Genomic DNA, 23,253 nt, shown 5'->3' on the forward strand with positions numbered 1-23,253 from the left:
CCAGAGATTACCAGATAGCAAAAGGGAAACTTAAGAATCTTACTAACAGAAACCAAGACCATTGGGCATTATCAGAACCCAGTATGCCAAACACAGCAAGTCCTGGATACCCCAACACACCCAAAAAGCAAGACTCAGATTTAAAATCATATCTCATGATGGTGGTAGAGGATTTTAAGAAGGGCATTAATAACTCACTTAAAGAAATAAAGGAGAACACTGCTAAACAGGTAGAAGTCCTTAAAGAATTGCAGGAAAACACTGCTAAACAAGTAGAAGTACTTAAACAGGAAACACACAAATCCCTTAAAGAGTTACAGGGAAACACACCCAAACAGGTAAAAGAATTGAACAAAACCATCCAAGATCAAAAAATGGAAGTAGAAACGTAAAGAAAACCCAAAAGGAGACAACTCTGGAGATAGAAATCCTAGGAAAGAAATCAGGAACCATAGATGCGAGTATCAGCAACAGAATACAAGAGATAGAAGAGAGTATCCCAGGTGCAGAAGATTCCATAGAAAACATGGACACAACAATAAAAGAATATGCAAAATGCAGAAAGATCCAAACCCCAAAACATCCAGGAAATCCAGGACACAATGAGAAGACCAAACCTAAGGATAATAGGTATAGATGAGAATGAAGACTTTCAACTTAAAGGGCCAGTAAATATCTTCAACAAAATTATAGAAGAAAACTTCCCTAACCTAAAGCGAGAGATGCCCATGAAGAAGCCTACAGGACTCCAAATAGTCTGGACCAGAAAATAAATTCCTCCCAACACAAAATAATCAGAAAAAAAATGCACTAAATAAAAACAGAATAGTAAAAGCAATAAGGGAAAAAGGTCAAGTAACATATAAAGGCAGACCTATTAGAATTACACCAGACTTCTCATCAGAGACTGTGAAAACCAGAAGATCCTGGACAGATATACAGACCCTAAGAGAACACAGATGCCAGCCCAGGCTACTATACCCAGCAAAAATCTCAATTACCATAGATGGAGAAACCAAAGTATTCCATGACAAAACCAAATTCACACAATATCTTTCCACGAATCCAGTCCTTCAAAGGATAATAAAGGGAAAACTCCAACACAAGGAGGGAAATGATGCCCTAGAAAAATCAAGAAAGTAATCCTTCAACAGACCTAAAAGAAGACAGCCACAAGAGCAGAACCCCAGCTCTAACAACAAAAATAACAGGAAACAATAATTACTTTTCCTTAATATCTCTTAATATCAGTGAACTCAATTCCTCAATGAAAAGACATAGACCAGACTGGCTATGTAAACAGGACCCAACATTTTGCTGCATACAGGAAACCCACCTCAGGGACAAAGACAGATACTACCTCAGAGTAAAAGGCCGGAAAACAATTTTCCAAGCAAATGGTCTGAAGAAACAAGCTGGAGTAGCCATTCTAATATCTAGTTAAATCAACTTCCAACCTAAAGTTATCAAAAACAACAAGGAGAGGCACTTCATACTCATCAAAGGTAAAATCTTCCAAGAGGAACTCTCAATTCTGAATATCTATGCTCCAAATGCAAGGGCATCCACATTCATTAAAGAAACTTTAGTAAAGCTCAAAGCACACATTACACCTCACACAATAATACTGGGAGACTTCAACACCCCACTCTCATCATTGTATAGATCCTGGAAACAGAAACTAAACAGATACACATTGAAACTAACAGAAGCTATGAAAGAAATGGATTTAATATATATCTATAGAACATTTTATCCTAAAACAAAAGGATATACCTTCTTCTCACCACCTCCTGGTACCTTCTCCAAAACTGACCATATAATTTTGGTCACAAAACAGGCCTCAACCGATACATAAATATTGAAGTTATCCCATGCATACTATCAGATCACCACAGACCAAGGCTGATCTTCAATAACAACATAATAGAAAGCCCACATACACGTGGAACCTGAATAATAGTATACTCTACTCAATGATACCTTAGTCAAGGAAGAATTAAAGAAAGAGATGAAAGACTTTTTGAGTTTAATGAAGATGAAGCCACAACATACCCAAACTTATGGGACACAATGAAAGCAATCCTAAGAGGAAAACTCATAGCTCTGAGTGTTGCCCAAAAGAAACTAGATAGCATACACGAGCTGCTTGACAGCACACCTAAAAGATCTAGAACAGAAGGAAGCAAATTCACCAAAGAGGAGTAGACAATCAAACTCAGGGCTGAAATCAACCAAGTGGAAACAAGAAGAACTATTCAAATAATCAACCAAACCAGGAGCTGGTTCTTAGAGAAAATCAACAAGATAGATAAACCCTTAGTCAGACTAACTAGAGGGCACAGGGAAAGCATCCTAATTAACAAACTCAGAAATGAAAACAACAGAACCTGAGGAAATCCCAAGCATCATCAGATCCTACTACAAAAGGCTATACTCAACAAAACTGGAAAACCTGGATGAAATGGACAATTTTCTAGACAGATACCAGGTACCAAAGTTAAATCAGGATCAGATTAATGACCGAAACAGTCCCATATCCCCTAAAGAAATAGAAGCAGTCATTAATAGTTTCCCAACCAAAACAAGCCCAGGACCAGATGGGTTTAGTGCAGAGTTCTATCAGACATTCAAAGAAGACCTAATTCCAATCCTCCTCAAACAATACATAAAATAGAAACAGAAGATACTTTACCCAATTCATTCTATGAAGCCACAATTACTCTGATACCTAAACCACATAAAGACCCAACAAAGAAAGAGAACTTCAGACCAATTTCCCTTATGAACATTGATGCAAAAATACTCAATAAAATCCTCTCAAACTGAATCCAAGAACACATCAAAATGATAATCCATCGTGATCAAGTAGGCTTCATCCCAGGGATGAAGGGATGGTTTAATATAAGGAAATCCATCAACGTATTTCACTATATAAACAAACTCAAAGACAAAAAACACATGATCATCTCGTTAGATGCTGAGAAAGCATTTGACAAAATCCAACATCCCTTCATGATAAAAGTGTTGGAAAGTTCAGGAATTCAAGGCCCATACCTAAACATAATAAAAGCAATATACACCAAACCAGTAGCCAACATCAAACTAAATGGAGAGAAACTTGAAGCAATCCCACTAAAATCAGAGATTAGACAAGGCTGCCCACTTTCTCCCTACCTATTCAATACAGTACTTGAAATCCTAGTCAGAGCAATTAGAGAACAAAAGGAGATCAAGGGGATACAAATTGGAAAGGAAGAAGTCAAAATATCACTATTTGCAGATGATATGATAGTATATAAAAGTGACCCTAAAAATTCCACCAGAGAACTCCTAACCCTTATAAACAGCTTCAGTGAAGTAGCTGGATATAAAATTAACTCAAACAGATCAGTGGCCTTTCTCTACACAAAGGATAAACAGTCTGAGAAAGAAACTAGGGAAACAGCACCCTTCACAATAGTCACAAATAATATAAAATACCTTGGTGTGACTCTAACTAGGAAGTGAAAGATATGTATGATAAGAACTTCAAGTCTCTCTAAAGAAAGAAATCAAAGAAGATCTCAGAAGATGGAAAGATCTCCCATGTTCATGGATTGGCAGGATTAATATAGTCAATATGGCTATCTTGCCAAAAGCAATCTACAGATTCAATGCAATCCTCATCAAAATCCCAACTCAATTCTTCAGAGTTAGAAAGGGCAATTTGCAAATTGATCTGGAATAACAAAAAACCTAGGATAGCAAAAACTATTCTCAACAGTAAAAGAACCTCTGGCTGGGCAGTGGTGGCGCATGCCTTTAATCCCAGCACTGGGGAGTCAGAGACAGACAGATTTCTGAGTTCGAGGCCAGCCTCGTCTACAAAGTGAGTTCCAGGACAGCCAGGGCTATACAGAGAAACCCTGTCTCGAAAAACAAAAAACAAAACAAAACAAAACAACAACAAAAAAGAACCTCTGGTGGAATCACCATGCCTGACCTCAAGCTGTACTACACAGCAATTGTGATAAAAACTGCATGGTACTGGTACAGTGACAGACAGGTAGATCAATGGAATAGAATTGAAGACCCAGAAATGAACCCACACACCTATGGTCATTTGATCTTTGACAAGGGAGCTAAAACCAGCCAGTGGAAAAAAGACAGCATTTTCAACAAATGGTGCTGGCACAACTGGCGGTTATCATGTAGAAGAATGCAAATTGATCCATTCCTATCTCCTTGTACTAAGGTCAAATCTAAGTGGATCAAGGAACTCCACATAAAACCAGAGACAGTGAAACTTATAGAGGAGAAAGTGGGGAAAAACCTCGAAGATATGGGCACAGGAGAAAAATCCCTAAACAGAACAGCAATGGCTTGTTCTGTAAGATCAAGAATCGACAAATGGGACCAAAATATTTTGTTACTTGAGGCTTTTGTGTAATGTGTTGTTTCCCTGATTTCTTTCTCAGTCTGTTTGTCATGTGTATATAGGAAGGCTACTGATTTTTGTGAGCTAATTTTGTATCCAGCTACTTAGCTGAAAATGTCTATCAACTATAGGATTTTCTTGATGGAGTTTTTAGGGTCATTTATGAATACTATCACATCATCTACAGCAAAGACACTCTGATTTTTTCTTTTCTAAATTTTATTACCTTGAATTCCTTCAGTTTGTTTTAGCTAAGAATTCAAGTAATATACTGAATAGGTATGGAGAGAATTGATAACCTTGTCTTGTTCCTGATTTTAGTAGAATTGCTTGGAGTTTCTCTGCTTTTAACATGATGTTGGCTATGGGCTTGCTGTAAACGGTGATTACTATATTTAGGTATGCCCCTGTATCCCTAATTTCTCCTGGCCTTTTATCATGAATGAATGTTAGATGTTGTCAAAAGCATTTTCTGCATCTAGTGTGATGATTATGTGGTGTTTGACTTTCAGTTTACTTACATGCTGGATTCTGCTTATTGATTTACATATATTAAACCGTCTCTTCATCTTTGGGATGAAGTTTACTTGATCATGATGGATAATCTTTTGATTCTGTTCTTATATTTGGTGCATCACCGAAACTGTTCTGTAATTTTCTTTGTTGGATTTTTATATGGTTTAGATATCAGGGTAACTGTGACATTGTAAAATGGATTGGACAATGTTTTTCTGTTTCTATTTTGTGGAATAATTGGAGGACTATTGGCATTAACTCTTCTTTGAAAGTCTGGTAGGCTTGTGTACTAAAATTTTTCAGGCTCTGAAAAATTTTTGGTTGGGAGACTTTTAATCACTGCTTGTTTTACTAAGGCTTATAGGTCTGTTTCAATTGCTTATCTGATCTTGATTTAAGTTTGGTAAAAAAATTATTTATTTTAGTTTTTTCCTATTTAGTGGAGTATAAGTTTTTAAAATATGTTCTTTTGATTCTCTTGATTTCCTCTGTGCTTGTTGTTAAATCTCCCGTTTTATTTCTAATTTATTTGGATATTTTCCTTTTGCCTTTAATTATATTTATACATTTTTTAAGAGTAGGCATTCAACATTATGATATTCTATCTCTTTGTTCATAACACAGTGCTTAAATCCTAACATTGTCTTTAGGACTTAGCAACTTCTTTAGAATCAGTGTATGGAAAGGCCAAAGAAGGAACTAATAACTCTGAAGAAACACTTAGAAAGTTTTATGACTGGCAGTGTACCAAAAGAGAAGAGTTCGCCAGTATTAGGAGTGAAACAGAGGCATCTCTGCAGCACCTTGTGGCATGGTTCCAGAGCAGCCAGAAGGTAAGGAGAGCTCCCACTAGCAATGTTTGCCAAAAGAAGCAGAGATTTATGTTTGTTCTAATTCTGTTCCTTCCTTGTTCAAAAGTTGACATTATGTGCTTCTAGCTATCAAAGTTAATACTGGGCAATCAGGATTTTTCATCACTAGTGAGTTAGATTGTTGGTTTTGTTATATAAAAAATCCATCTTGCTTTTGTTTCTGTTTTTCTCTTTTCATTTAAATTAGCTACTTGCCTTAACCACCAGTTTTCTTTAAAAATACTATGCTTATGCATCTTCTTTTGGTTTTGTATTTAAGTTTTATGAGGGTGTATCCTTGTTCTTTTCCCAGAATTTTCCTTTTTTGTTTTGGTATAGCTTTATGTGCTACAACAGGTACAATGAATGCTAACTGAACTACTTAATTGAAATACCTCATCTTTTTTATTTTTGAAAATAAGGTTTTTGATCTGTCCTTGGATGAACCATTGACTTCAGAAGACCTGATTGGTAATATTGATGAAATTCTAGAGAAGACTGAGTCATGTGTCTGCAAAGAGCTAGAGCTGTCTCTCATTGTGAGTAATGATGCTATGTATTATTAAATAGATTTTGTTGGTTTTATAAGACTTGATTTTAGAAGTTGTTGCTGAGAGACAGTTTCTAAAAATAACAAGGTGTTGAAGTTTTATGTATTGCTTATTCTTTTATTTAAAATATTGATTGTCCTGATATCCTTTCAGACAGCTTCAGAAATAATTTATGGTATAATTAGGTTAACATTTTGCCTATGAGTATGCATTGATGCCAGTATTCTGTTTAGAAAAAGATTTGAGAAGTATTTTGATATGATACAGCAATTATCAAAGACATTTTCACTTTTAAGTTTATTGTTTTAACCATATTGTTTTGTTTTGTGTGTTATAATTCCATCTAGGAGCAAGGTGTCATAGACAAGGAGATTATTTTAAGTACATACAGTCAAGTGCTGCAAAAGATCCATTCTGAGGAAAAGTTCATTGCCACCTTGCTGTCCAAGTATAAGGACAGTGTTGAGGTTGGATTTTGCTTTCTCTGATTTGTCTGATGAATTGATATTTTGTGTTTTTTACTTGTTGAATTTTTCTCAAGTAGTTTAACATCCAGTGTGCTAATTAGTACTCCTACAAAAGTGGTATACCATTGTGGTCTGGCATATAATTGACTTCACTGTAGAATATGAATGTTGATTTTGTTGATAATATACATTTTACTGAATCTTGGAATATTTAAATTTCTTATGAACTTAAAATATGTTTGCCACAATTTTCTGTGTAGCATATGTATGTATTTATGTCAGTAGCATGTGTGTAATTTCATATCTCAGTTGAATTAAAGAGTATTTCCTTTGGTACCTTGAGCACCAAACCTGCGATTCTTCTAAACAGAAATGTGGACAATTAGGAAAATCAGTTGATAGCATTACTTTTTCAAAAGTTCTGGAGTTTTCTTAATATTTACTTTAAATCCAGGTACTCATAAAATTATGATGTTCGGTGACTGTTGTTTCATGTGTTTGAAAACATGGTATTTCTTTCTCTCATATAGTTTAAAAAGCAGATGATTGACTGTTTAAATAAGAACCCCAATGTGGATTACTTGCTTTCTATTAAGAAGACATTGAAAGGCTTAAAAGCACAACTGAGATGGAAATTGGTTGAGAAGAGTAATTTGGAAGAAGTAAGGAAAAAATTTTTCTAATTTATTCACATTGGTTGAACTCTTTTATAAATCTATGTATAAATATACTCTCTAAAACCAGAGAACCATTGTATTCATATTTTGTGTTATGTACTTTGATAGTTTTACATTTTTATTTTAGTTAGTGTATATGTGAGTGTATTGGTGGCCTGTATCACTGTGTACATGTGGATACCAGAGAATAACTTGTGAGAGTCAATTCTTTATTTCCACTATGTGTGTTTCAGGAATTGAATTCAGGTCACTTGACTTAGAGGCAAGTTCCTTTACACACTGAGCAATCTTACAGGCCCAGTAATTTATCTTTTTATCTTTGTATATGGAAATAAATTTGAAATGACATTCATACCAAATACATGTCTCCCATGGAATTAAATATTTTTGTGTACATACATGTATGTGTGTTCATATGTACATGGAGGTCAGAGGACAACCTTGGGTGTAATTATTCAGGACTGTACCCTTTATTTTTATTTTGTTTGGAGATAGTGTGTTAATGGCTTGGAGCTTACCAGATAGGCTAGGCTTTGCCCTAGGGAACCAGCAGTCTCTGCCTCCCTAGAGTAAGAGTTATTCTCACTACTTGCTTCCCCCACCCTTTTTCTTTATTAAATATGAGATTGAATTTAGGTCTTCGTACTTACAAAGCAAGCACTTTACTGATTAAGTCCATCTCCAAGGGTAGAATTTTGTGATAAAGTATTTTTAAACAGCATGGTCTTTAACACTGGATATAATATTTCTTGCAAGTTTTAAAAGTTGTTTTCATATGACACTAGAGCTAAAGGGATTAGGATTTTCTAATTTTGACTATTCTTTCATAGGTATAAAGCTTTGTGAATATCTTAGTAATTCTATAATTTTTCTTGGGGATTTTATTTAAAATCAGAAGAGATCTGAAGTATGTCTTCATCCAACTTGATAATTCTATTCCTCATCTTAGATTTAATTGGAACCAAGGTGGGAGCTATTCTAAAGCCAATTGCAGTTTAAGAGGCTTCCTGTTCTCTTATATTCTAGGTTGTGGAGAAGGAAGTCTTTTTCAGTCTTAATTTTCATCTTTTGGAGAAACGTAACAGATGAAATTGGGCACATTCAATTAACTAGGGCTATAGACATTGTAGACATATCAAACTATTTAATGCAGTTATACCTTTGAGGCAATTTGTTTACTGTTACTCCATTGAAGTCATATGGAACATTTCTAAACCAGATTTTTCTCAGAGTAGATAATTTAGACATTCACCCATCACTTTATTGAGTGTGCTTTTAAAAATCTGATTTCAAGTAAAAATTTCACAGACTCTAATTCAGTTGCTCTTCTTAATATTTATTTTAATATTGAAGTTAGTTGTTTTTACCTTCAAGAAAATGTGCAGGAACTTAAAATATTTTATAGTTACTTTTTATAGTTTTGGGAAAAGTTAGTATTAAAATAAATGGATTTATTTAATGTTAAGAAGAACTGCTATATGCTAGATACTGAAGGACACCTGAGACTACTGTACACAGACTACTGTAGAAATTGCATTAGTTCTTAGAGGAAGAATTGTTTTCATTCTAGTGTAATAACCCCATTGATTACTTTTTTTTTTTCTGATAAAGTCTGATGACCATGATGGAACTGAAATTGAGAAAATAAAGCAAGAAATAACTCAATTGCGAAATAGTGTTTTCCAGGAAATTTATCATGAGAGGGAGGAATATGTAAGTATTTCTCTGAAATTTTAAATTAGATTTTACTCAGGAAATTGAATTTAAAGTCACAGATTTCATATAACCATATACTAGAGGTATTATCTTGGCATGGTAATGTTCATATGAATTTACAAGTTAATTTCATATGACAAAATTCTAGAAAGTTGTACCAATATAGAAATTTCAGGTTATCGTAATGAAGAAACATCACTTGTCATGTTCTCAGTGGTAAAAATAGTAAGTTAAAATTCAACTTCTTGATAGAATTTTTCTGCTTGATTTTAGAATTGAGCTTGTAATACACTCACTTTTGCATTTTTTTTTTGTTATTTAACACATGACATAGAGATTCTCACAGATTTACATGAATAACCTTTTAACTTGAGAAACAATTGAAACACAAATGGAGCAGCTTGATCCACATGAGAAATGTAACCAGAAAGGTCACACCATCGTCTCCACTCTCCTAAGTTCTGTGGCCTTAGAAAGTCAGCAGACTACTTTTTCTTCACAGAGGAAAGAATACTACCTTTTATGTCTGAGAGATACTATAAGGAAGAGTTAGTTAAGGGGCAGTTGTTCAAAGTAAAAATACTATGCAAATAATAGACACTTTAAGTACAATTTACTTACTATTATATATACCTTTGAATCTTTTAATAAAATCTGATAAATGTTTAGAAGTTTTCCTTAGTAAAAATGTTGATACATGACTTTTCTTTATAAAATTCTCAGTTTTCTCACTTACCTCAAAATGCTTTATGTAGTAGACTCACATACTTATTTTTTTATCTCAAGGCTTTTAGGATTTTTTTCTTAAGTTGTCATTCTAAAAATGTTATTTATTCTTAATACTTTGAGAAATGACAGCTTATTATTAAGATTACAATATCTTTCCTTTACTTTGAATATGAAGTGAGTCATGTTTTGTTTGATAGTTCTTGAAGTAGAAGTTAAATATTAAAGATTAGATATTTTATTAGAGGTAAAAAGGCAGATGGAGGGGCTGGTGAGATGGCTCAGTGGGTAAGAGCACCTGACTGCTCTTCCGAAGGTCTGGAGTTCAAATCCCAGCAACCACATGGTGGCTCACAACCATCCATAACGAGATCTGACTCCCTCTTCTGGAGTGTCTGAAGACAGCTACAGTGTACTTACATATAATAAATAAATAAATAAATCTTTTAAAAAAAAAGGCAGATGGAAATATATTTTCCTGAAAAGCAACATACTACAGTTGAATTCATGTTAATCTATAATAAAAATACTTTCTAACTTTAGGAGAAGCTGAATAGCTTGACCCAGAAATGGTTCCCTGAGCTGCCTCTGCTGTATCCTGAAATAGGATTGCTTAAATATATGGTAAGCTTTGTTTCCCCTGAGAATTGCCACCAGGCAGAGAGTGTAAAGACATGGTTATGTTCATATCATTTCAGTGTCAGATCTATAGTATCATTTTTGTGAAAGTCCTCCCAATAAATATTTAAAAGGGTTAATTTGGACTGCTCCTCAAGACTGTCTTAAACCAAATAGTTTAAAGTAGAGATATTGATGTGAGCTTCATTTTCTTGGCAAGCAGGAGATTAGTACATTAAATAATTCAAAGAAGAACTTGGAATTAACTTTGTGGGGAGAGTTATCATACCCCTGGTGGTAGTAAAGAACTGGAAGAAGCACTGTTTTTCTCTGATTTTTAAAATTGCCCCCAATACTCCTTGGATTCCAGAATACAACATGTAAGAGTTCTTGACATAGAATGGTATAATATTTGAATATGTGTTTTTGTTTTTGATTTTTGAAAAAGAGTCTTGGGACACAGCCTGGGCTAATCTTGAACTTGTAATCTTCCTTTGACCCTGCCATAAGTTCTAGGATTATAAACTTGAGTAACCATATCCTGTTTTCCCAGTATACTTTAAAATCATATCTAGAATACTGACAATACCTAGTAAAATGTAAGTTTTACACAAATTAACCAGCATACAGTGTTTAAGAAATGCATGACAAAAATCTGCATTCTTATGCAGATATTTTATTTTGAATATTCCACTTACAATTGATTGGATATAAGGAAGCAGAATCCACAGATAGAGAAGACAATTGTGTTTGTTTATTGAGACTGTCATTAGTGCATGGCCAGGGCCAGGGCCAGGGCCAGGGATATAATTCAGTAGGCAGAGTGCTTATTTTGCATGCATGAAGCCTTTCTTTCAGTTTTCCAGCACTGCATAAAATGCATTTAGTGACACACATCAGCAATCTCAGTATTTTGGAGATAGAGGCAGGAGGATCAGAGTTCAAGGCCAGCCTGGGCTACATGAGACCCTGTCTCACAGAAAAGGTGTTATTAGGTAATGAAAATAGCTAAAACAGTCTTTAAAGAAATGTTTGTTTATGAGTTCATTTTCATAAATGTGTAAAATCAAAGTTTCTTGAATTATTGGTTTTGTAGCTTCATGGCTTCCAGTGAAACAAAAACAAAAACATTCTTTAAATAGTTATTATAAGATCCTCCCATATTATATTTAAAAAAGATGTGTGAACTGAGTATCATAACTCAGTTCATAATCTCAAATTTTGGGAAACTGAGGCAATGCCTTCAGTTTGAGGGCAGTCTGGTCTGAGTGACCTGAGTTCCAGGATAGCCTGGGATACCAAGTGAGAGCTGTCTTAAAAACCCAAACACCATACTAAAACAGTAAAAAACCAAAACAAAACAACCTCCCCCCCCCAAGAAAAATCCAACAGCAAAAAAGTCCATTTCTCTTTGAAGCTAGTAACTCTATCTTTAGAGATTATCTTGTGTCTGATAAACTATTCTGTATTCTTAATACTTATGTTTATACCTACCAGTACATATAATACAGTTAGAAATTATTATGGGAAAGTGACAGTAGTAGTTTCATCACAATATGGATAGAGGAAATCTCACAAGGCGCAATCTTAGATAAAAAGCTATAGGCAATTAGTGACTCATGGAAGGAAAATCAGTCTTCCCCAGGGATAGCCCCCGGATGCTATTCCATATAAAGTGGTTAGCACTAAAAACATACACATGGGAGCAACAGTAAATGGACTCATCACGTTGTATTTAGGTATTTACTTGTGAATGTGTGTAACAAATATTAAAAACAAAGAGGCTATGAATTTGAGAGTAGGAAGACATAGGGTTTGGAGGAAGGGGCATAATGTAAATACAGTACATATATATGAAAATTTAAAAATAATTTAAAAATAATCCACTAAAGAAAAAAACCTAGTTTTAATGTAAACATAAAAATGATAGAATTAAAATTTTTGAAATTAATTTCTACATTTAAGAATGTTAAGCAGGATAGAGGAGTCAATATTTTGTTGTCATAATTTTTAGATTTCTCATTGCTGTTCTTTAGCTACTTTTACTTGTCTTTATTTTAATTTTTTTAAGGCCATTGTATTAGTCAGGGTTCTCTAGAGTCACAGAACTTATGGATAGTCTCTAGATAGTAAAGGAATTTATTGATGACTTACAGTCGGCAGCCCAATTCCCAACAATTGTTCAGTCGCAGCTGTGAATGGAAGTCCAAGGATCTAGCAGTTATTCAGTCTCACGCAGCAAGCAGGCGAAGGGGCAAGAGCTAGACTTCCTTCTTCCAATGTCCTTATATTGTCTCCAGCAGAAGGTGTAGCCCAGATTAAAGGTGTGTTCCACCACACCCTTAATCTCAGATGAAAGGCATAGCCCAGATTAAAGGTGTGTTCCTTGAACTCGGAGATTCAATCTTCTGGAATCCATAGCCACTATGGCTCAAGATCTCCAAACCAAGATCCAGATAAGGATCTCCAAGCCTCCAGATAAGGGTCACTGGTGAACCTTCCAATTCAGGATTGTAGTTCATTCCAAATATTGTCAAGTTGACAACCAGGAATAGCCACTACAGCCATATATGAGGTTTTTCAAGTAAGTATTGCAGTTCCTATTAAGCTTGTCTTCTTAATCTCATTTGTTTCTACAGTCTGGTCTAAATTTACAGCAGTGACTAAATGTCTGGTAATTACACAGAAGACAAAAAAAGTTCAAGAGCCAGGAATTAAAAAGAATCTAAATTTTAGTAAGCACTTTGGTTTTCTTAGTTTGATGGTCTTTCACTTCATTTAATGTATGCCCTTAACAATGTTGTGATTTGAAAGCCCTAAGTCATTTTTGATTGTCTAAATGGAATAAAAATTTGTGTCTAGAATTCTGGTGGTCTTCTTACTATGAGCTTAGAGCGGGACCTTCTTGACACTGAGCCCATGAAGGAACTTAGCAGCAAGCGTCCTCTGGTGTGCTCCGAGGTTAATGGGCAGCCAGTTCTCTTAAAGGTAAGTTTAAATTCTGATCTATGGAAGTTTCAGAAGTATAAAGGAAGTGGTGAGTTGACTTTTAAGGAAGAAAAGAAACCCACTATTTTTAAAATATATGTTGACTAGTATGATGATTATATTAGAGCTAATTTTGACTTTAAAGTTCCTCTTCTTTCCTTAATGCGTACTGTCTTTTCTAGGCCTATTAATGTTCTTTTTTTTTTTTTTTACTACACTTTGTCCAATAGCCTTTAAAAATTCCTGTTTTTCTTAGATATCTCTTGAAAGCTTACCTATATCGCCAACACAGTCTTGTGCTGCTTAGTTTCTTTAAGTTTTTTTTTTTAATTTTTGTTTTATGTGTATAAGTGTTTTGCCTGCATGTGTATCTTTGTTACATATGTATGCCTGAACATGTGTTGGTCAGAAGAGGACATTGGATCCCCTGGAACTGGAGTTCATATAGGTGTGAACCACTATGTGGGTGCTGGGATCCAAATTCCCATCTTTCACAAGAGCAGCAAGTGCTCTTAACCACTAACCATCTCTCCAGCCCCTTAATTTCTTCTTGTAAGCTAAGACTGTGAGTTAACATCAGAAGATCTTCAAGTTCCCCGATTGCTACCTATTTGGGAATATATAGTAGGCTGCAGGTAGAATTACTCCTTTCCATAATATAGCATTCAATGCAGATGGAGAAGGTACTTAAAAATTAAAATAGAAAAATAATGTAATTTAACTTATACTTAAAATCGAAATAATAAATTAGAATTAGGTTTTTAATGTTGAAATCCTCAATGCTGTTTTTTGTTGTTTAGGGCTATTCCGTGGATGTTGACACAGAAGGCAGGGTGATTCAGAGAGCAGCCTCTTACCATAGAGCTTGTGGATATGCTAAAGAAGAGTCTGGGTTACTGCCATTAATATTCTTGTTTTTGTGTAAGGTAAAGTTCTTAAGCTAATCTATTGTAGAAATGATTCTTTTAAAAATAAGTTTTAAAGTAGTTATTTATTCTTCTTAATGTATAGTAGTAGTTACCTCATAGAATTAGTGCACAATACAAATATAATGATGAATTGTTCACTTAAGTTACATTTTCCATTTTGCTTCTTAGTCTGATCCTGTTGCCTATCTGATGGTCCCATATTATCCTAAGGCAAACCTGAGTGCAGTTCAAGCCAGTATGCCTTTAACTTCAGAAGTAAGTAAAAATCATTTCATAGTTGTATGATTCCACCTCACACCAGCCAGAAGGCTAAGATCAAAAATTCAGGTGACAACAGATGCTGGCGAGGATGTGGAGAAAGAGGAACACTCCTCCATTGTTGGTGGGATTGCAAGCTTGTGCAGTAACCCAATCACAAAAGAACTCACATGATATGTACTCACTGATAAGTGGATATTAGCCCAGAAACTTAGAATACCCAAGATACAAGATACAATTTGCAAAACACATGAAACTCAAGAGTATTACTTTTCTATTGCTATGATAGAATAGCATGACTAAAGCAACTTATAAAAGAAAAAATTTAATTGGATTTAAAATTCCAGAGTGTCCTGATGACAGACTAAGACATGGTGGTGGCAACTGTTGGGAGCTCCTGTCTTGAAAGGAAGGTAGGAGGCAGAGAGTGTACTAGGAATGACTCAAGTCTCCTGAAACGTTTAAGCCTGCCCCTAAGTGCTATACATCCTTCAACAAGGTCATCCTTCCTAAACCTTCCCAAATAGGGCTACCATCTAGGGACTGAGTTACCAAACATTTGAGCCTCTGGAGGCCATTTTTGTTTGAACCACTACTTAGTTAAGCTTTATCTAGCCTTTAATTCTTTGTCTATGTTTATCTTTAACTTGAAGGAAGCTTTACTTTAGTTCTAAGATAGTCTTTTAATAGAGACAAGATTTATATATTAAAATGAGGTGTCAGTTTTCTAAACTCCACGTTTTCAATGTGTATTTATTTGCAGGAAGCTTTAAAAGTCATGAAAGGTGTTGCCCGAGGACTGCATACATTGCATAGTGCTAACATAATTCATGGATCACTTCATCAGAACAATGTATTTGCCTTAAATCGTGAACAAGGGATTGTTGGAGATTATGACTTCACCAAATCTGAGGTAAAATACCATAGCTTTGTAGAATAGAAACTACTTACTAAAGTTGTTCAGCATTTGCATACAATGTGCTGATTGATCTTAAGATTTGTACTTTCAGTTAAGGTGTATCATTTAGTACAAATAGTATCTGTAACAGTCATCTAGGGGGCTGGTGAGATGGCTCAGTGGGTAAGAGCACCCGACTGCTCTTCTGAAGGTCCAGAGTTCAAATCCCAGCAACCACATGGTGGCTCACAACCATCCGTAACAAGATCTGACTCCCTCTTCTGGTGTGTCTGAAGACAGCTACAGTGTACTTACATATAATAATAAATCTTTAAAAAAAAAAACAAAAAACAGTCATCTAGATGGTAGTGAGCAGTGTGTGGTTTTTCCATAAATACAGAAACAATCTAATTTACTCAGTGGCATTGACAACATTGATCATTACTTTCTCATCAGGAAACAGTTTCTAGGATCATGTAAGAACCTCCCTCTGCTTGTGTTCCTTTCTTTCACAGATTAAATTGAAATATATATATACTTTGTTATTATCAATTTAGTATATCTTTGGAAGCCTGAATGGGTGTTTTTATTTAGTTTAGGTCTAGGTTCAACTATGTGGCTTTTAATTTGTTGCCACATTATCTCCCAATAAGCAGTTTGTAGAAATAACAAAGTCCTGGCAATTAAGAGAATGTAATAATTTTATGTGTATGTGTGGAATAGAAAGCCTGAGAATATATATGATCTCAAAGGAGAATCTTTCTATTTTAATTGACAGATATATATGTTTATTGTATATAGCCCATTTAAAAATATGTATATAATGTAAGTGGCTAAATAAACAGTTCCCGTTTAAAAGTCAACAGCTTTATTGAGATTTCACAAGGAGATAATGTAGAATTCAGTGCTAGTTTTTAATCATATTCACATAGTGGTATATTGATCATCACTGTGTAAGTCCGGATAATTTTTATCACATTCCAAAGTAGTTACTGATTAACAGTTAATTTTCTTTCCTGCTTTTTTTTAGACCTTAGGAACCAGTAATATACTTTGTGCTTCTGGATTTACTTATTCTGTAATCTCATATAAGTAAAATTATGTAATAGTTGGCCTTTGGTGAATCTATTTTGTTATCTAGATTAACATTTAGAGTTATTCTATGTTGTTGAATGTTTGAGGACATAAATTTTTTAGGGCCAAATGTATTTAATTGGATACATATATGATACTTTGGTGTGTGTTTTCATCAGTGGGTAGATATTTGGGTTTATACTTTTTTTTTCTTGAGACAGGGTTTCACTGGCTAGCAAATCCTGTCTTTGAACTATCTTTGTAGCACAGGTCTTGAACTCCCAGTTCAACTGCCTCAACCTCCTACATGCTGAGATTACAAGTATGTACCCTGAAGCCTATCTCTAGGTTTATGCTTTTTTAATTATTATGTTAGGTTGCCATGAACATTAGTATACAAGTTATTTATGAAGATATTCTCATTGCTTTGGGGAATTGTCATGTAATTCTGTTCCTTCCTTTTGAAAATTACTAGTATTTGATAGAACACTTAATAAGTCATATCTGGGTTGAGTAATAGTTTGTATTACAGTAGATATCCACATATCTCAAAACTCATTATAAGCAAACAAAACTGGCTTGCAAAAAAAAAAAGTCATTGTGGTGGTTTCAATATGCTTGGCCAAGGGAGTGGCACTATTAGGAAGTGTGTCTCTGTGCTAGTGGGCTTTGAGATCCTCCTTGTAGCTTACTGGGAGATAGTCTTCTGATCAAAATGTGAAATTCTCTGCTTCTGCAGTGCTATGGCTGCCTGGTTGCTGCCATGCTTCCCACCTTAATGATAATGGACTGACCTCTGAACCTGTAAGCCAGCTTCAATGAAATGTTCTTAATAAGAGTTGGCTTGGTCATGGTATCTCTTCACAGCAAAGGAAACCCTAAGACAGTCATAATTTTATTTTTTATTTTATGTGCATTGATGTTTTACCTACATGTATGTTTGGGTGAGCATGTCAGATTTAGAGTTACAGACAGTTGTGAGCTGTCATGCGGATGTGGGTATTGAACCTAGGTCCTCTGAAAGAACTTTCAGTGCTTCTAACCACTGAATCATCTTTCCAGCCCCACAAAATGTTTTTAGCGGCAAGAATTCTTGATCAACTAGTTTATTTTCCTATCATGCAAGATTATGCTCTAGTGTTGAATTCTGGTTGAATTTTTTTTTCATCTAAGTTTCAAGGGTCCCAAAACTTTTACTGCCAAAAACTATTAGAAAAATTGACTACAGCAGAAATTGTTCCTTGCTCTATTCCAGGTACTATGGACTCTGGGAATAAGAATACTATATTTTATTCTTTTCTCAAGAGGCAAACGTAGACCATTTTTAAAAAGCAGATTTTAGATTGTTTATAGTAATGAACGACACAAAAATTTTAAATAATGTATTGATTCTGATAGGTTTATAATAAATATATCCAGTTTACTGTTTGCCTTCTTGAGAAACTTTTCTGAAGTACCTCTCTTTTTTTTTTTTTTTTGTCCTCATAAGCATCAGATAAAGGTCCAGTTTCTTCATATACATTCCAGTCATACATTGCTGTTATGTGCTTTGGTTATTTGGTTGTTTACAAGTTTTAGAATAAATGCTGGATATATATAGTCTTAGTGGTTTTCATATGATACTTCAAAAGGATGAAAAATAAATTTAAAGCTAATCAAAAGTTGTACAGGGTTTATATAGACTAATTTTCTGAAACATTCTATTGTCCCACATTAATTTATCTGAGAATTATGATAACATAAGAAAATAGAGAAAACCCAGCCTGACCAGGGTCACAAGTCCCTTCTGGTTGGCGCCAGTACTGGGTCACCTTGGGCATGGAGTCGGTGGACACCCCCAAGGTCCCTAGAGGACTCTCCATGAGATCTTAGGACCTCTGGTGAGTGGAACACAACTTCTGTTCCAATCCAATCACGCGGGACCCGAGACAGCATTAGGGAAGCAGAAAGCCCGACCTGACCAGGGTCACAAGTCTGTTCTGGTCGGTGCCAGCACCAGATCACCTTGGGTGGGTAGTCGGCGGACACCCCCAAGGTCCCTAGAGGACTCTCCATAGGACCACTGACCAGACAGCTCCACGCTCCTCAAAGGAGACACCACTTTCAGGCACTGTAACGTGTAGGATAAAAAGAGCTTGGTCACACCAGTATTTCAGGGTCTCAGAGGAACTTGACTGCCAAGAACTCTGACACACCCAGACTCTCAGGTTCACAGGAGCCCACAAGCAAAGGATCACAGAGAAAGCTGGACTCAGGATCCTGAATCAACTGGGATTATAAGAAGGACAGGCTCCAATCAGATATATTGGGGACAACAAATACTTGAGATAATCAGATGGCAGGAGGCAAATGTAAGAACAGAAGCAACAGAAATCAAGGTTACTTGGCATCATCAGAACCAAACTCTCCCACCATAACAAGTCCTGGATATACCATCACACCAGAAAAGCAAGACATGGATCTAAAGTCACTTCTTATGATGATGATGATGGAGGACCTTAAGAAGGAAATAAAGGAAGACACAGGTAAACAGCTAGAAGCCTTTAAAGAGGAAACAAAAATACCTTAGAGAGTTATAGGAAAACAATACCAAAAAGGAGATGGAATTGAACAAAACCATCCAGGATCTAAAAATGGAACTAGAAACAATAAAGAAAACCCAAAGAGAGACAACTCTGGAGATAGAAACCCTAGGAAAGAAATCAGGAACCATAGATGTGAACATCAGCAACAGAGCACAAGAGATGGAAGAGAGACTCTCAGGTGCAGAAGATTCCATAGAAAACATGGACACAACAATAAAAGAATATGCAAAATGCAAAAAGATCCTAACTCAAAACATCCAGGAAATCCAGGACAAAATGAGAATACCAAATCTATGGATAATAGGAGTAGATGAGAATGAAGATTTTCAACTTAAAGGACCAGCAAATATCTTCAAGAAAATTATAGAAGAAAACTTCCCTAACCTAAAGAAAGAGATGGCCATGAACCTACAAGCAGCCTACAGAACTCCAAATAGACTGGACCAGAAAAGAAATTCCTCCCGACACATAATAATTAGAACAACAAGTGCACTAAATAAAGACAAAATATTAAAAGCAGTAAGGGAAAAATGTCAACGTATAAAGACAGGCCTATTAGAATTACTCCAGACTTCTCACCAGAGACTATGAAAGCCAGAAGATCCTGGACAGATGTTATACAGATCCTAAGAGAACACATATGCCAGCCCAGGCTACTATACCCAGCCAAACTCTCAATTACCATAGGTGGAGAAACCAAAGTATTCCATGACAAAACCAAATTCACACAATATCCTTCCACAAATCCAGCCCTTCAAAGGATAATAACAAAAAAACCTAGCCGGGCGTGGTGGCGCACGCCTTTAATCCCAGCACTCAGGAGGTAGAGGCAGGTAGATTTCTGAGTTCGAGTCCAGCCTGGTCTTCAGAGTGAGCTCCAGGACAGCCAGGGCGATACAGAGAAACCCTGTCTCGAAAAACCAAAAAAAAACAAAACAAAACAAAACAAAAAAAACCAAGGACGGAAAAAATCAAGAAAATAATCCTTCAACAAACCTAAAAGAGGACAGCCACAAGAACAGAATGCCAACTTTAACAACAAAAGTGATAGGAAGCAATGATTACTTTTCCTTAATATCTCTTAATATCAATGAACTCAATTCCCCAATAAAAAGACATACACTAACAGACTGGCTATGTAAACAGGACCCAACATTTCACTGCTTACAGGAAACCCATCTCAGGGACAAAGACAGACACTACCTCAGAGTGAAAGGCTGGAAAACAATTTTCCAAGCAAACAGTCTGAAGAAACAAGCTGGAGTAGCAATTCTAATATCGAATAAAATCAACTTTCAACCCAAAGTTATCAAAAAAGACAAGGAGAGGCACTTCATACTCATCAAAGGTAAAATCTTCCAAGAGGAACTCTCAATTCTGAATATCTATGCTCCAAATGCAAGGGCATCCACATTCATTAAAGAAACTTTAGTAAAGCTCAAAGCACACATTACACTTCACACAGTAATAGTGGGAGACTTCAACACCCAATGGACAGATCGTGGAAACAGAAACTAAACAGAGACACATGGACACTAACAGAAGTTATGAAACAAATGGATTTAACAGATATCTACAGAACATTTTATCCTAAAACAAAAGGATATACCTTCTTCTCAGCACCTCATGGTACCTTCTCCAAAATTGACCATATAACTGGTCACAAAACAGGCCTCAACAGATATAAAAATACTGAAATTGTGCCATGCATCCTATCAGATCACCAAGGACTAAGGCTGATCTTCAGTAACAACATAAATTATAGAAAGCCAACATTCATTTGGAAACTGAACAACACTCTCCTCAATGATACCTTGGTCAAGGAAGGAATAAAGAAAGAAATTAAAGACTTTTTAGAGTTCAACATACCCAAACTTATGGGACACAGTGAAAGCATTTCTAAGAGGAAAACTCATAGCTCTGAGTGCCTCCAAAAAGAAACTAGGGAGAGCACACACTAGCAGCTTGACAACACACCTAAAAGCTCTAGAACAAAAGGAAGCAAATTCACCCAAGAGGAGTAAACGGCAGGAAATAATCAAACTGAGGGGCGAAATCAACCAGGTGGAAACAAGAAGAACTATTCAAAGAATCATCCAAACGAGGATCAGGTTCTTTGAGAAAATCAAGTCTATGTCTTTGAGATAAACCCTTAGCCAGACTAACTAGAGGGCACAGGGACAGTATCCTAATTAACAAACTCAAAAATGAAAAGGGAGACATAACAACAGATCCTGAGAAATCCAAAACACCATCAGATTCTTCTACAAAAGGCTATACTCAACAAAACTGGAAAACCTGGACGAAATGGACAAATTTCTAGACAGATACCAGGTACCAAATTTAAATCAGGATCAGATTAATGATCTAAACAGTCCTATATCCCATAAAGAAATAGAAGCAGTCATTAATAGTCTCCCAACCAAAACAAGCCCAGGACCAGATAGGTTTAGTGCAGAGTTCTATCAGACATTCAAAGAAGACCTAATTCCAGTTCTTCTCAAACTATTCCACAAAATAGAAACAGAAGGTACTCTACCCAATTCATTCTATGAAGCCACAATTACTCTGATACCTAAACCACAGAAAGACCCAAGAAAGATAGAGAACTTCAGACCAATTTCCCTTATGAATATCGATGCAAAAATACTCAATAAAATTCTCGCTAACTGAATCCAAGAACACATCAAAACAATCACCTATCCTGACCAAGTTGGTTTCATTCCAGGGATGCAGGGATGGTTTAATTTTTGTAAATCCATCAATGTAATCCACTATATAAACAAACTCAAAGACAAAAATCACATGATCATCTCATTAGATGCTGAGAAAGCATTTGACAAAATCCAACACCCATCCATGATAAAAGTCTTGGAAAGATCAGGAATTCAAGGCCCATACCTAAACATGATAAAAGCAATCTATAGCAAACTAGTAGCCAGCATCAAAGTAAATGGTGAGAAGCTGGAAGCAGTCCCACTAAAATCAGGGATTAGACAAGGCTGCCCACTTTCTCCATACCTATTCAATATAGTACTTGAAGTCCTAGCCAGAGCAATTAGAGAACAAAAGGAGATCAAGGGGATACAAATTGGAAAGGAAGAAGTCAAAATATCACTATTTGTAGATGATTTGATAGTATATATAAGGGACCCTAAAAATTCCACCAGAGAACTCCTAAGCCTGATAAACAGCTTCAGTGAAGTAGCTGGATATAAAATTAACTCAAGTCAATGACCTTTCTCTACACAAAGGATAAACAGGCTGAGAAAGAAATTAGGGAAACAACACCCTTCTCAATAGTCACAAATAATATAAAGTTGTGAAAGATCTGTATGATAAGAACTTCAAGTCTCTGAAGAAAGAAATCAAAGAAGATCTCAGAAGATGGAAAGATCTCCCATGCTCATGGATTGGCAGGATCAATATAGTAAAAAATGGCTATCTTGCCAAAAGCAATCTACAGATTCAATGCAATTCCCATCAAAATTCCAACTCTTCAATGAATTAGAAAGGGAAATTTGCAAATTCATCTGGAATAACAAAAAACCTAGGATAACAACAACTCTTCTCAATGATAAAAGAACCTCTGGTGTAATCATGATGCCTGACCTAAAGCTGCACTACAGAGCAATTGTTATAAAAACTGAATGGTACTGGTATAGTGACAGACAAGTAGACCAATGGAATAGAATTGGAGTCCCAGAAATGAACCCACACACCTATGGTCACTTGATCTTTGACAAGGGAGCTAAAACTATCCAGTGGAAAAAAGACAGCATTTTCAACAAATGGTGCTGGCACAACTGGCGGTTATCATGTAGAAGAATGCGAATTGATCCATTCTTATCTCCTTGTACTAAGGTCAAATCTAAGTGGATCAAGGAACTCCACATAAAACCAGAGACACTGATACTTATAGAGGAGAAAGTGGAAAAAAGCCTCGAAGACATGGGCACAGGGAAAAAAATTCCTGAAT

At 35.6% G+C, this 23,253-nt stretch overlaps 1 protein-coding gene across 6 annotated transcripts in view; it reads left to right on the forward strand.

The window, feature by feature from the left end:
* The window catches only part of Stk31 (serine threonine kinase 31), a 74,001-nt gene that overhangs the window by 36,258 nt on the left and 14,490 nt on the right, over nucleotides 1-23,253 (forward strand). For all 6 annotated transcript variants that reach the window (XM_030255667.1, XM_030255668.1, NM_001381960.1 and 3 more), the window contains 10 exons: nucleotides 5,587-5,769; nucleotides 6,210-6,326; nucleotides 6,686-6,805; nucleotides 7,336-7,467; nucleotides 9,094-9,195; nucleotides 10,468-10,548; nucleotides 13,405-13,530; nucleotides 14,331-14,456; nucleotides 14,628-14,714; nucleotides 15,481-15,630. In XM_030255667.1, coding sequence (XP_030111527.1) covers nucleotides 5,587-5,769; nucleotides 6,210-6,326; nucleotides 6,686-6,805; nucleotides 7,336-7,467; nucleotides 9,094-9,195; nucleotides 10,468-10,548; nucleotides 13,405-13,530; nucleotides 14,331-14,456; nucleotides 14,628-14,714; nucleotides 15,481-15,630 — 1,224 coding nt within the window. The remainder of the gene's footprint in view (nucleotides 1-5,586; nucleotides 5,770-6,209; nucleotides 6,327-6,685; nucleotides 6,806-7,335; nucleotides 7,468-9,093; nucleotides 9,196-10,467; nucleotides 10,549-13,404; nucleotides 13,531-14,330; nucleotides 14,457-14,627; nucleotides 14,715-15,480; nucleotides 15,631-23,253) is intronic.

The sequence above is a fragment of the Mus musculus genome, chromosome 6, assembly GCF_000001635.26.
Source record: "Mus musculus strain C57BL/6J chromosome 6, GRCm38.p6 C57BL/6J".
NCBI classification, from domain to species: Eukaryota; Metazoa; Chordata; class Mammalia; order Rodentia; family Muridae; genus Mus; species Mus musculus.